At 50.4% G+C, this 14,210-nt stretch overlaps 2 protein-coding genes across 2 annotated transcripts; both read left to right on the forward strand.

Moving 5' to 3' along the window:
• Nucleotides 1–2,394: 2,394 nt before the first annotated feature.
• Nucleotides 2,395–5,637, forward strand: LOC137930920 (tubulin alpha chain-like). Its single transcript, XM_068774282.1, has 9 exons — nucleotides 2,395–2,498; nucleotides 2,920–3,145; nucleotides 3,212–3,384; nucleotides 3,484–3,612; nucleotides 3,850–4,020; nucleotides 4,371–4,511; nucleotides 4,688–4,903; nucleotides 5,020–5,183; nucleotides 5,249–5,637. Exons 1-9 carry the CDS (start codon nucleotides 2,496–2,498, stop codon nucleotides 5,376–5,378), a joined length of 1,353 nt encoding a protein of 450 aa, XP_068630383.1. The 5' UTR covers nucleotides 2,395–2,495; the 3' UTR covers nucleotides 5,379–5,637.
• A 4,847-nt stretch (nucleotides 5,638–10,484) lies between these two features.
• On the forward strand, nucleotides 10,485–14,092 carry LOC137931116 (retinol dehydrogenase 12-like). The gene is made up of 4 exons (XM_068774516.1): nucleotides 10,485–10,623; nucleotides 10,866–10,926; nucleotides 11,597–11,768; nucleotides 13,004–14,092. The coding sequence occupies exons 1-4, from the start codon at nucleotides 10,485–10,487 to the stop codon at nucleotides 14,090–14,092; spliced, it is 1,461 nt and encodes a 486-aa protein (XP_068630617.1).
• Nucleotides 14,093–14,210: the final 118 nt, after the last annotated feature.

Below are 14,210 nucleotides of genomic sequence, written 5' to 3' on the forward strand. Positions count from 1 at the left end.
CCGCTCATTACGAGATTACGAGAATAACAAGCAACAGCAACCGGAGAGCGCGGCGCGCATAAAATGCAAATTACGGGCGCCCGCGCGGGCCCCAATCGATGCCCCATTGTGCGCTAATGGCCGCGCGGAGGGTGGGGCGCCACCCTTGCAGTTTCGCCGTTTAAATACTTTCTGCGGATTGACCGGAGCGAACGCGGCCAGAGCGCCCCGCGCCCGCGCCCGCGCCGCGCTCGCGACGACTACGCACTATCCCTTTGAGATGCCAGTGGAATAAAATAATAATTATTTACTAATTATGCAGATACAGATCAGGTGACGAAGAAATTTAACTATTCAGCCCTACAATCACAGCCTTCGCCGAAATTAAAGTAAAATTTAGTAAAAGAAATATTAGAGGGATAATATTATTTTACAAAGAATTACCTACGAAGAATTAATAAATTGTTATTTTAATACACGAAGCATGTCCATAGCGATGGGAAGAGAGCATCCCAGCACATCGATCATCGATCATTGCCCGTTTTATTGACAAATTCGCACAATTGATGAAGCCGACACCGGAGACAGGAAGAGCACCCAAAACAATGACACGTCAGATATTCCACCGCCGCTCGAAGAGGCGACCGCCTTGATGAGGATCACGACCATCCCTGTGCACAGTAATGAGTAACAAAGAAATAACAAAAGTTCCGGAGAGCTCTAAATGAAATCTGTTTACACATGCTTTATCGACTATACTCAAGATTTGTACCGGCTCATGTCTTCTAGCCTGCCCGAGGTGTAAGAGGTAAAAAGAAAACAGCGAACTCGGCATAAGAAAAAAAGTATATTTAGTTAAAAAAGTGTATTCTGATTTTACACCGCAGGTACTCCCCTGATGGTGGTGGTGAGCAGCCGCACGATCTCCCGGGACCGGTCAGGCGGCAGCAGGTCGGGAGCAGGGAGCGCCGGTAGTTGACAGGATATGTTCGCGCCGGTGCGAGATACGAATAGATTCAACCTCAAAGACCGAAGGTTACTTTTATTATAAAACTCGCACCTGTGAATAGATGTCACAGTTATAATATACACATATAAATATATGTACAATCTGCCCCGCTGACAGTAAACCCCGAGATGACTTGCGACGAAGGAAGGGAAGAAGTCGAAAGAAGTTGATATGATTGTTTACTGTCAAAACTGAGTTACAAAATTTAAAGTATTGTAAAGCAAGAGAGAAGAGATAAACTAACAAACAAATTGAAAAATAAGTAGAAATACATAATGATAGAACTATTAACACAGACAGAATGTTGAGTTCTGACTTATACGAGTAGCTAGACGCTACTTAACATATATTATAAAACATTATTTTATAATATTTGTTCAACACTTACCCTTTTGGGGAGAGAGATTGTGGCGTGATTTTAAAGGTACTCCGAGAATGAAGTTGTAGGACAGAGACGAGAATTTGAAAAGTAAATTCGTATTAGCACCGGCGCCTGAGAAGACACATAGTTGGTGAACGCAACCGACACAAAGAGAGTGCGTCGGTGCGTGAGATGACACCTAGCTAGTGAACGCGACCGAGGCCAGGGTCCTTCTCCCGGGCAATGAATGTAAATTGCTGTGGCAGGTGCGCAGGCGCATTGGAATATTTGTTATAAAAACAAAGATCCGCTTAACCCGTAGCCCCCTTACACGATCCCACGCTACTTGAGATGTACCGTTCCCCGCCAAGTGTTCAACAATTTTTACTTATTGCAATTTATGTGACATTCCTCACGTTTATATTTTTTTGTGAGAGAAGTTAGATTTATAATTTTATCCGGAAATATCCAAGAAGTTATAATTGTATCGGGAATCAACATTGAACTCAACTCAACAGACGGGACATGAGCATATTAAGACAAATCGACTCCTTAGGTAGAGTTAATGTTAGACGAGAGCGAGAGGAACCGAAACTAAATTGAATTAGAAATGCGGCGGGTGCACGTTGGCAGTGTTAGAGCAGTTTCAGAAAAGGCTACCCGCCAACCAGACAATTACCAATAGCCAAAAAACTACTGTCAGTACAAAGGGAACTGGATAAAATATGTTTGTAACAAACAAAAAGAAAATGTAAAATACTTTGCAAGAGATTCTGGTGTCTAAAAAGAATATTATAAAAATACTATAAATATTATTATTTATTATTGTGCAGAACAAATAGAAAAATTTAAAATTACAGAAACTTTGAGCAAGCTCTAAAACTAATTATAGCGCAGCAAAGAGGTTGCGCGGGAAGGTTGCGCGACCTCCTCGCGCGCGTGCTGGCCGCCAACAAACAGCGGCGGGCGGCGGCGAGCGCGCGCCGGCAATCGTTCCGAGCGGCCCGTGCGACGCGCAGATGCGCATTTTTTTTTCAAAATTTTAGTCTGGTCTAAATTTTTGTAATTTTGTATTGATTTACATGTTTATTTAAACTTCTTTTATTCTTTTACAACAGATCTGAGAAAAATTTTAGTGCCATCAGAATGGTGAGTAAATATTGATGTTTGATATTGCACTGGACGACACGGTGGGCCTTTACCGGGCCCGCGCGGCAGCTACACACCACGTGTGTGGTCGCGGGCGCGTTTGACCATTATGTAGGCACCGTGCATAACATGTGGGACAACCTGACACAGGCACGCGTGTGCGCTGCACGCGTATGCTCTAAGCGCGCGTGAGCCCGCTGCGAGGGAGAACGTGCCCGCGCCGCGCCGCGCCTGCCACAACGAAGACGACTGATCGCAAGGCTGTCACGCCACACATAATTTGGATAATCGATTAAATATGTATTGGAACGCCAAACAAGCGTTTAATAAAATATTATTTTCTAGTAAAACATATTTTTTGTAACGTCACCCTGCCCTACGTGCACGAGGGCAGGCCGCTGACGGATTGATTTGCGCGCAGAGGGAGTGCATCTCGGTGCACGTGGGGCAGGCGGGCGTGCAGATGGGCGTAGCGTGCTGGCAGCTGTACTGCCTGGAGCACGGCATTCGGCCGGACGGTACGCTACCGGCCGGCGAGGTAGACGCGGGATCCTCCGACTCGTGCTTCAACACGTTCTTCTCGGAGGCGGACCGCGGCAAAATGGTGCCGCGGGTGGTGATGGTTGATCTGGAGGCCACGGTGATCGGTAAGTGGGAGGAGGGAGCGCGCTGCACGCGACTCCGCCGCGGCGCCTGACGCGTACTTTGTGCAGACGAGGTGCGCACCGGCGAGTATCGGCAGCTCTACCACCCGGAGCAGCTGATCACGGGCAAGGAGGACGCGGCCAACAATTACGCGCGCGGGCACTACTCCACGGGTCGCGACATCCTGGGGCCAGTCATGGAGAGGGTCCGCAAGCTCGCCGACCAGTGCACCGGCCTGCAGGTAGAGTACCACAACTCTCACCAATAGTAGAATATGTAATGACATTGCAACCCACAAGGGACGGAAAATTTAGTAAATACTTGTCGACTGGTGTCGCAGGGTTTCTTCGTGTTCCATTCGTTCGGCGGCGGCACCGGCTCGGGCTTCACGTCACTGCTTATGGAGAAGCTCTCGGACGAATTCGGCAAGAAGAGTAAACTGGAGTTCGCCATCTATCCGGCGCCACAGGTACTGCGTTCTCGTTCGAGGCCGAGTAGTGCTAGTGGGGGTAGCGTCAGCCTTCGATTAGTAACTAGTAGAATTCTTAAGTTCGCCGGCGCAGACGGACGGCAGAGGAAACTTTTGATAGCAGCTTGGGGTTGAGAGGCGGAGCGGGTCGTGCAGCGCTGCAACGAGACACGCTTGTATTTTAATTGTTTCAAGCAATTCATTGGCAAGTCAAGCACGTTGACTGTTATGGCGCAGGTGTCGACGGCTGTGGTGGAGCCATACAACGCGGTGCTGACGACTCACGCCACCATCGCGCATTCCGACTGCGCGTTCATGGTGGACAACGAGGCCATTTACGACATCTGCCGACGGCGCCTGTCCATCGAGCGGCCCTCGTACGCCAACCTCAACAGGCTCATATCGCAGGTGCGTCCGAGACACGATGCCATTACTCTAATCCTAGTTTGCCAAAGACCACGACTAGATAAGTTCTCCATGCCACACGCTTTAGCAACTTTTGCGTCGCACGGGCGGCCGGGGTTGGTTTGACGATACGGGACACGCTCCGTGCGTGCTTCGCAAAGCGTAGTGGTAGATGGATTACTGCGACAGGCTGCAGTGGGATGGTACGGTGTGTGGGCGCCGTTGCTGTCGCCAATAATATCACCGTTATTACGTGTCAGCCCCAGAGGCGCGAGTACGCCCGAGGCGCCGACTGCCTTTTTAATATTTATAATTCAGAACACAGCGTTTATTGGTCGCTTGGTTTCGGTCAGGTGGTGTCTTCCATAACTGCTTCGCTGAGATTTGACGGCGCGCTGAACGTGGACCTAACGGAGTTTCAGACCAACCTAGTGCCCTACCCGCGCATCCACTTCCCGCTCGCCGCCTACGCGCCTGTCGTCTCCTCCGATAAGGTAACGACTCTTTCGCCCCCCCTCTCACGCCGTCCGCACACATAAAACGAATAAATATTTTAGAGTAATAAAAAAAATTTTCTTATTAAGAATTGCAATACCCCAGTAAACGCAGAGCGTCGCTGGGCACGACAAATTGTTTGACAATGTCATTGACGTGGTGTGCGCACGCGCAGGCGTACCATGAGGGCATGTCGGTGTCGGAGATCACGGCGGAGCTGTTCGAGCCACAAAACCAGATGGTGAAATGCGACCCGCGCGAGGGCAAGTACATGGCGTGCTGCCTTCTGTACCGCGGCGACGTGGTGCCCAAAGACGTGAACGCCGCCATCGCCAGCATGAAGGGACGCGCCGGCATCCGCTTCGTCGACTGGTGCCCCACGGGCTTCAAGGTACCTCGCATCCACAGATTTACGTAACGCTAATGGTCGCGATGAGATTACTCGATTAAGGCTTGCAAGTTTCAATGTCAATTTCCGGTCGGACAACATGACGCGTGTCGTTGCAGGTGGGCATTAACTACCAACCGCCGTCGGTGGTAAGCGGCGGTGACCTGGCGCAAGTGAAGCGCGCCGCCTCCATGCTCAGCAACACCACGGCCATAGCGGAGGCGTGGGGCAAGCTGGACCACAAGTTCGACCTCATGTACGCCAAGCGGGCCTTCGTGCATTGGTACGTACGGCGCGAATTCGACTATGACTCTCACAATCTGTACTAAACTGTTTTTTGCGCGGCAGGTACGTGGGCGAGGGTATGGAGGAAGGCGAGTTCACGGAGGCGCGGGAGGACCTCGCGGCGCTCGAGCGCGACTACGACGAGGTGGCCGTCGAGAGCTCCGAGCTCGAGCCCGGCGACGACGAGCTGTGACACCGCCGACGCTCTCCGCTTTCCGTTCCGTCCGCGCGCTGACAGGCGGCGCCTCGCGGCAGCTGCTCGGGGGTAGGCCGGACGCCGCCGCCGACGTGGGCGACACAAAACCGCGGCCGCATTTAGTTAATGTTGAATATGGCAGGACTACGGGAAATTTATTAAAGGTTCGAAAATGTCTGCCGAGGGGCGGCGTCCCTCCCCGGCGCGCCGCGCGGGGTCCGCGTGCTGTGAATTTGTCTGAACTGTTTGTGCTGTCTGTGCTGTTTCGTCTTTTCGTTTTAATAAATTGTTTTGATAGCTGTATTTTTTTCACTACATTAACTTCAATCACTTGTTGCTCATGCGCAGTTTGCTCTAAAATGCACCTTAGTCTGAGTGCGTGCGTGCCTTTGTGCGAATTCGAAGACAATTTAAGATTGCACGTTTGTCATAACAAAATGGGGAAGTTATAATGGGAACATACATGTTATACCCGTTAGCTATGTTGTCCTGGGAACGTAAACGACGAATATATAATTACGCTGATTATATATTAATTACGCAATTCATGAACAAAGCTACGCGTGTGACAAACCCCCTGGCAATATAAAACTTAAAATGCCCCGGTTAAGTAAATTGTATTTTAGTATAATAGAACATCTATCCGAAACTTTGGAACGGTTTGTTAATTTTTTATATGTGGTTCACACATTCATCTACCGCGTCGCACAGTCAAAACTAATTTTCGTTATCTTTCAATAGAAGTTTTATCCTTCATAAAATGTAAACGATCTCTACAAAGAACGTCTTCATCGCTCCTCCATAACAATGTTAGTGTTTACAAGCCGCTGTTGGGTTCGGAAGGTACAAGTAACAAGGCGCTGCAAATTTCTGTGACGCGGTCTAGTGAACGGGCTACGACGTCTTTACGATTTTTAAAATATATAACAAATGTAATACAATAATAAATGGCTTTAATTATTATTTAAATTTGTCTCTAGTTCTTTGCAGGAGAAACTTTGTATGTTTTGGTGAAATAATTTTATTGAACAAGGTGTGGCCGTTGCCGACACTGTCGAAGTCACTAACAAAATTAATAAAATTTTTATGACGGGAGAGTTTAGCACTGTCTGATTTCCGCGTAATATTACTAGTAATCGGGTCAGTACATGTATAATATGCTTTTATATAACGCCGCGTTGGCTGGTGTTCGCTCTGTTTCCTGTCAAGAGAGCGATTGTTGTTTAATTTAGGGGTTTTATTTTTTAATTAATAAATTTGCAATCATCCATTCACAAAACATTGTTCATAGCTGGTCGGTGAACATATTGTTTTAGTGTAAGCCCCGTACCTGCACCTGTGTAGTGGCTATGCATTGCTTTTTTGCTTTTTCTCTGTTGAAGGTATGCTGTTAGCCCTTAGGCTTTTACAGCTTCATCGGAGCTGAGTTCACGGAGCGGAAGGGTCCGTGAACTAGAACTAAAGAGTAAATTTGGTAGGACGCCTACCAGTTGCACGGTGACATTTTCACGTTGCTAAGGCTCTTCGCGAGTAGAGCTTTGACGGGGTGTGTTGCTGGTGTGTACTTGCGGATTGGAACGGCAGCGTGGACCACAGGCGAGCCGAGGAAGGATCCGGATCCAACTACGGTCCGCCCACGCTGTTCGCGGTTAGGGAGCGGACGGCCGCTCCCTAAAAACGGGTGTTGTGGCTTGGTGGGTGTTGGTTTTGTAGTGTAAATCGCGGCGACCTATGTGAAGTATTGCAGGTGCAGTGGTTGATGATGATGCTGAGTGGTTTGCACTTGCAGTGTTGTGTCTGCAGCTGTCTGTTCTGTGGAAACCCTCTGATGGGCGTGAAGATTGCGTCTTTAGGACGTCTCTTAGTCTTTATTGAGATACGGGGGGAGTAGCGCGGGGCGCTAGCTATAGGAGGTTTGAGATGTGCGAAGGCCGACTCGAAGTAAGTTTTTGAGCAAGCCAGAAAGAATTCTTGCACCGTGGGGAGTTTGAGGTCGCAGTGGGGGTCTACATCGCGCTGGAAGCAATCCGCCCCCGTTGCTATTCGTGTGAAGCGGTTTTGGAATGTTTGCAGAACGTTGAGGTTGGCGGGTGCGGCCTGCGCAAATACAACGCTCGCGTAAGAGAAAATTGGTCTTACGCAAGCCTTGTACAAGCGCAGCTGATGCCTAAAGGACAATTTGTTTGAGAGGCAAACGAGGGGATAAAGCCAACTGAGGATGTAAGAATTTATTCCTTTACTGGATTTTTTATCCTGACCTGGTGAATGTGTTGCTTGAATGATAATTTGAACTCGAAGATGACTCCGAGGTATTTGGCCGAATCCTTTCAAGGAATGGGACGGTCGAAAAGGGAGAGGGTGCCTCGGTCGGCGAGACACTTACACTAGTGTGCCCGGGGGGTCTGAGCTCTGCGGGAGAATATAATCGCCTGGCTTTTATCGCGATTAACTTCTATTCTCCATTTCCTAAACCACTCGCCTAGGCAGGTGGCCGCGGCCTGGAGGTGACGCGAAATTAATGCGCGCGCTCTACTACAGGTGTAGAGTGTGGTAGCGTTAGCGAAGAGCGCGGGTTGAACTTTGCTGCCTCTTGGTATATCGCTAGTGAATAACAGAAATAGTAGCGGAGGGAGGCAGGATCACTGAGAGGTACCTGCTCGGATAGGGCGGGAATGAAGAGGACGCCTTCCGCTCCATAGCGGGAAGTGCGGTTCGACAACAAGGTTCCTATGATCTTAACGAGTCTATGCAGCACATTGAGTGCGTACAGTTTATATAATAATACGTTGTGCCAGACTTTGTCGAAGGCTTTAGAGATATCGAACAAGATAGCGCCTGTGGCTCTAGGCTTGCGTGGGGCAAAGCCGGTGAGTATAGATTCCGTGAATCTGTGTGCTTGATGGACGTGCAGGTGGTGGTTACGGGATCCGAACTGTTCGTCCCCGAGGAGCTTTTGTTTGTGAGCGACGTCTTGAGACGCTTGAGAAGGACGCGTTCGTACAGTTTCCCAAAGGTGTTGAGGAGACTTATAGGGCGATAATATGACGGGCTATTCCTTAGTTTGCCAGGCTTCGGAATCCCTACCACCACCGCTTGCTTCCAAATATGTGAAAAGAGCAGCAGGCGATAAGAGAGTTGAAGATGGAAACCAGTAAGAGATTAAGGTGAGGTGGAAGGATTTTTAGGACTTTGTTTGATATACCACCCGATCTCGGGGTTGATTTGTTTTTAAGACCTTTAATAAGGTCTGCGACCTCTTCGCAGGTGACAGGAGGGATTTCCGGTCAACTCGGTGGCAGCGCCGATATGACCCGGACCTCAGATTCGACCGTACTCAGATTGAAAGGGTTCACTGGAGAACATGAGTCAGTGCATTGTTGCTCCTAGCTGTCGGCCAGGCATTCAACCTTGTCGACGTCCTCAAATGCTAAAGAGGAATCGGATTCTCTAATAAGGGGGGCATGGGGGAGTTATTGTCTGTTTTGAGACTTCGAGCCAAACACCAGAAGGCGTCTTTTGTAGGCTTGAGGTCACTAAGCAGATCGTCCCATCTCTTCTTTGCTTTTTTGTTTCTTTGCTTCGCTAGCCGTTCTTTGCCCAGTTTTTGTAGTTTGCGAAAGAGAAGTCAGTTTTTCTCGGTGCGATACTTATCGTGAAGTCTCATGGGAGCGACAAACTTGCACTTGACGAGTTTATTGCCTGTAGGGTTTCCTCAGGCGAGTTGAGGTTGTCGGGAATACTAGAGAGATGCTGGGAGTTCATGTCCTTAAGTCTAGTCTCGAGCGCATGTTTACGCTAGTTTTGGTTGTAAGAACCTCCGTAGCGCTCTGGCCCAGTTGCATTAGGACGGGGCGGTGGTCAGAGTCGAGTTCGTATTTGTAAGGTGATATTACTAAACAGGGCTAGGTCAATAGCTGACGCCCTGTGAGCAAATCTTGTTAACGTCGAAGATATGCTTACCCTCTGCAGTAAGCTCGATGGCGAGAAGCACCAGCGGAATTTTCTTCCGGGTGCGTGCGTTTGTCATATGCCGATAAGGCAGGAATGCCTTGTGCTTTTAAATTGGACAATGTCTCGTCCCTTGAAATTTCGAGAGGGGGGCAGCTAGCAATGACCCTCAATTGCCGCTCTTCCGGGAGGCCGTCGGTGTGGAACGGGAGTCCCACAGTTTTTAGATGACGCGTGAGCATCCGGAAGTGATCCAATGTCGATAGGTGGGTTTATTTGCCCTGCGCGGTGTTTTGCACTTTAGAGCAAGATATGCCGTGGCTGTCGAGCCAGGGAGAAATTTTAATCCAGATATCTTTTGGTGGTGGCGGCGGCTTCAGCGCCGCGGGCCCCCTTTCTAGGGGGCGGGTGTTGGTGCGGGGGGCTTGGGACTTGAGGCCCCACGTGGCTTTTTGGCGAATGTTTAATCTTCCCCCGATGAGGCCCCGTCGGAGGCGCGGGCCTTTCTGGCCCTCTTACGCCTAGCTTAGACGAGGGTGAAGCCCTCGTTATCTTTATGGATAGGTTGGAGGCGGTGTCGTCCTCCATCTCGGAATCCGTGCTCGAGCGGGCGTCACTGGGGTCGATGGCGAAGCTGGGGGACGGGAGTGCAGTGAGGTCTTTTTGTACGGAGGGACCGGCATCTGGGAATGCCGGGGAGTCGGTAATAAACCGATCCGGGAGGATTGGGTGGCCCAGGTGAACGGCCCACATGTCGCAATTTCGAGCAGTTGTTGGTGCGACATTGTTAGCATGTAGGAGTTAAAAGTAGAGTGAAACAGTCAAGTGTACACACCGAATATCGGAAACGGTACTAAACACTCGCGACCTCCCTTCCAGGTGGCAGGGAGTAAATGCACTTGCTCACAGGAGCCGATAGGTGGAGCGCGAATGGTACTAATCCAAATCGGTAAGCCGAACTGGGCACCCCTGTGCCGAACAGCGGTGTTCGCCAAAGAGGTTAGTCCCTACTGGTAGGTTATCTAGCTAAACCATAGCTAAGGCGTCTCTGCCCTATCCGGGGGACTCAGGCGGGGTCCGGGAGGGTGAGCCAAGCTGCGCTAGACGCGTGTCCCGCTCCGAGCGGAAATTCGACTGCGCGCGACGGTGGGTGTGATGCGGGCGAACCGATGTGTGTGCACCTCTCACGGTTGCGATACGGTGCACGAACGGCTGGCTGGTGAAGAAGTCGACCGGGAGAGCTCAAGGCAAAGCAAGAGCGCTGGTCGCAAGAAGGACGTGGACGGACCTTGCGGTTGCTTCGAGCTATGCATTGTTACACTTGGCTTATATTTATATAAATTAATTTCACTGTCTTCAACACAGTATTGAGTTAAATTTTGAGATATATCAAATAATTGTCAGTCAGCAGAGGTCGGGGTACAATTTTAACAAACTTTATATCTGTGAGGTTTTTATATTTATCTTTAAAGTCATTTGTATTTCAGAAGGTTGAAACAAGTTGTTTCAATTACATGATTAAATTGAACTACTCAGGTGCGCCGGCGCGGCGGGGCCTGCGGGCGCAGTGCATGCGGGAGCAATGCGTGCGGGGGGAGTGCGTGCGCGCTTGGGGTGTTACTTGACGAAATTTTAATTTACTGCTTTGTACACGGCAGCAATTGCCAAAGATATGTATTGAGTTGTACACATATACATACGAGTACATTTACGTTGTTTTTAATACAAAATTAACATCGTTTTTGTTGTTGTGGGCGCCAACCACTCTATGAGTTTTTCTTGATTATCGTAAACCGACCTCTCGGAGATTGGAACTGCGACGAACCACGGCGGGGTCGCACTGCTGCAACTACCCAATAGATATAAATTTAATAATTTTAGTAAATTTTCGAATAGCAGCTGCCATCTCGAGAAGACACGACGCACAGATGCAGAGCTTAATTAGTTTATGTGTAAAACCCTAATTAGGAGCTGATCATTCGACTGGCGAACCTTCTGGATGTACAACACGTCACCCGCTTCTGTACTCATTAGTAAGCGGATAGTTTTGCAGGCCAGACCGAACTAAAGGCCGGCTCGACTGCGGAGTGCCGCGGCGGACACCGCTCCGAACTGTTTCCTGGCTGTCACGTCCACAAATAAAACTTAAAACAGAGACCCGCCCGCAGACCGACGTGAGTCGTTCCCCCGAGCTCTCACGCACACATCGAGAGTTGCGACGTAGATTTACTTGACTTTCTATCTGTAACGCAAAGTAACGCTACAAGTGTCGAGTGTCGAGTGGCGACTGGCTGCGAGTTCGACTGCGCTGTTACTGCACAGTGCGGGTGCACTGGGCGCGGTCGTGCGCACTGTCGCCGCGCGGCGCGACGTGCGAGCCCGCTTATAACGACTTTCGCGGACATTGCTTTGGAAAACAAGCCGCGTCTCTACTCGCAGGCAAGCTTAGGCTTAGCTCAGCCACCTGCAATGAAATAAGTCGACAGTTAGCGGACTTTCATTCGACTCTCGTATGTTTTGGTCATTTGATAGCGTTCTGTTTTACCGTATTTAATACGGAGCAGCGCCGCCGGAATGATTTTATATTCATTTTCCAAAAATATAGCTGCGCGAACTATTTATAACTTAAAAGCAAGAGATATCGTGAGAAATGTTTTTAAAGAAATCGGTAATCTTACGGTAGCTTCGCAATGCCTTCCAGTGACTGCACCATCACTCGAAATCTTATGAGAAAAATAGTGGCAGACCCATGACAATGTATATAAATATATAGGAAATGGAATATAGAAGTTATATAGGACATAGAAATAAACCAACGTAACGCTTCAATTTGGTCTTCACGAAGTTAACAAATCCTTCACGGGCCTGAATGTACGAATACATAATACAGTTCCACAGGATATCTCATATTCACATTTTCTTTCTTTAAAATCTAAAATTAAAAGTGTATTGATAATTTTTATAATTAAAAGAGCATTCAAAAGTTTTTTAACGTGTGGAACTTGACTCGGTGATATATTTACATGGTAGATATTGCGCTGCACACACCTGAAATTGTTTAATTTCATTTAAAAGAGCAACGGTTAAGTTTCTGGGCGGCTCTTCCCAGCAGATCTGAGTTCCGGTGGTCTCTTCCTATTTTTAGTGTTAAAATAATTGACGATTCAGGAGCGCATATGGCTTCCTGCAAGACCGCCGTTGTGCTGCCCGCATGCAGCTCGCATACAGCCCGCGGCCTCGAGTATGCTGCCGGTCCTCCTAGCGGGTGCCACTAAGTCTATAATGTTCGTCATTTGTAAATCTCGCGGCTCGAGCGGCCGATACCAGGAGTGATGGGTGCCGTGACGTGCCCCACGACGTTTATTTCAGACGAGCAATTCTTTGAGCTCCTCCTCATTTCTGATTTGCAGAAGCGCCAGCCTTGTGGAAAACACCGGGAAAATTTTTGGATGGTTTTCACCAGCAGAGGATTAGATGCAATTGTTTAAATGCCTTATTTATGAGCTGGTCAAGGTGCGATTGGTGGTGCGCACACAACTACAGCACATTTAACGGTCCGTCCTTAAAGACTAGTTAACAATTGTTGAATGATTATGTCTCCTAGCAGTTATCAGTTATGTTTTTCAGTATTTACACATGTTTGCTAATGATACATATAAAGTATAGTAAATCAGTTCGGAGAGGGGCGAGGCGGGGATCGACCCCCGCCGGCGCCTCATAAAAGTCGGGCCGCAGCGGAGGCCGCCATTACAGCGCCGGCGAGCCGCAGCGCCATGCTGACGCTCGCGTGCGCGTTCCTCGGCGTGGCGGCGCTCGCGCTCGCCGTGCGGCTCTACCAGAAGCGCACGAACGGCGTGTGCTCGTCGCGTCGGCGACTGGACGGGCGCACGGCGCTGGTGACGGGCGGCACGGCGGGGATGGGGCTGCGCATCGCCGCGGAGCTGGCACGCCGCGGCGCGCGCGTGTTGGTGGCGTGCCCCTGGCCGCACGAGGGCGAGGCGGCAGTACGCGCGCTGCGGGCGCGCACGGGCAGCGCGCGCGTGCACTATCGTAAGCTGGACTTGGGCTCGCTGCGGTCGGTGCGCGCGTTCGCGGCCGAGATCGCGCGCGACGAGCCGCGCCTCGATCTGCTCGTCAACAACGCGGGCGTGGGGCTCGTGGGCGACTACCTAACGAAAGACGACCTCAACTTTATAATGCAGGTCAACTACTTCGGCCACTTCCTGCTGACGTTGTTGCTGCTGCCGCTCCTAAGAAAATCGGGAACGGCTGCCGAGCCGAGCCGCGTGATCAACACGTCGTCCATCTTGCGCCACGTGGGTCGTATCGACACGGCGCGCCTGAACGCGACCGGGCACTGGTTCCAGCTGCAGCTGTACGGCAACAGCAAACTGGCGCTGCTGCTGTTCTCCCGCGAGCTGGCCCGCCGGCTACGCGGCCTACCCGTGCGGGTCAACACGGTGGACCCCGGCGCGGTGGGGACCAACATTTTTACATGTATCGGCTCCGTGAAGGGCGCGCTCGTGCGGCTGCTGTTCAGCGCCGTGTATAAGAGCCCCTGGGAAGGCGCGCAGACGGCGCTCCACGTGGCGCTGGACGAGAGCGCCGGCGCGGTCAGCGGGGAACTATTCAAAAACTGCAAGCTCGTCAAAGTGAGCGAAAAAACTTTCGACCAAAAGGTTATGAAGCAGCTTTGGGACGAGTCCGTGAAGCTCGTGAAGATGAGTGACGAAGACTACGGCCGCTGCTTCCTCGAGACGTAGCTGCGCGCCGCCGCCGCGCTGCCGCCGCCGCCCCGCTGCGCCTCAATGCATGAGTTAGGATCGCTGGCGGCGCCTGGGACTTTGTGGGTGTTCAATTTGGTCCATTTAAGGTTCCTTA

The sequence above is a fragment of the Battus philenor genome, unplaced genomic scaffold (assembly GCF_028537555.1).
Source record: "Battus philenor isolate CCGP_79_NKW_IND1 unplaced genomic scaffold, ilBatPhil1.0.hap1 SCAF_7, whole genome shotgun sequence".
Taxonomy (NCBI): Eukaryota; Metazoa; Arthropoda; class Insecta; order Lepidoptera; family Papilionidae; genus Battus; species Battus philenor.

Excerpts from the sequence above, each read along its gene's own strand:
- LOC137930920 (XM_068774282.1), top strand. Across the intron at positions 3,146-3,211 it reads TCTGGAGGCCACGGTGATCG|ACGAGGTGCGCACCGGCGAG; the intron begins GTAAGTGGGAGG and ends TACTTTGTGCAG. Across the intron at positions 4,512-4,687 it reads CTGTCGTCTCCTCCGATAAG|GCGTACCATGAGGGCATGTC; the intron begins GTAACGACTCTT and ends GCGCACGCGCAG.
- LOC137931116 (XM_068774516.1), top strand. The coding sequence starts at position 10,485 with ATGCGGGCGAACCGATGTGTGTGCACCTCTCACGGTTGCGATACGGTG. Across the intron at positions 10,624-10,865 it reads GGACGTGGACGGACCTTGCG|GTGCGCCGGCGCGGCGGGGC; the intron begins GTTGCTTCGAGC and ends TGAACTACTCAG. Across the intron at positions 10,927-11,596 it reads GAGCAATGCGTGCGGGGGGA|TGTCGAGTGTCGAGTGGCGA; the intron begins GTGCGTGCGCGC and ends TAACGCTACAAG.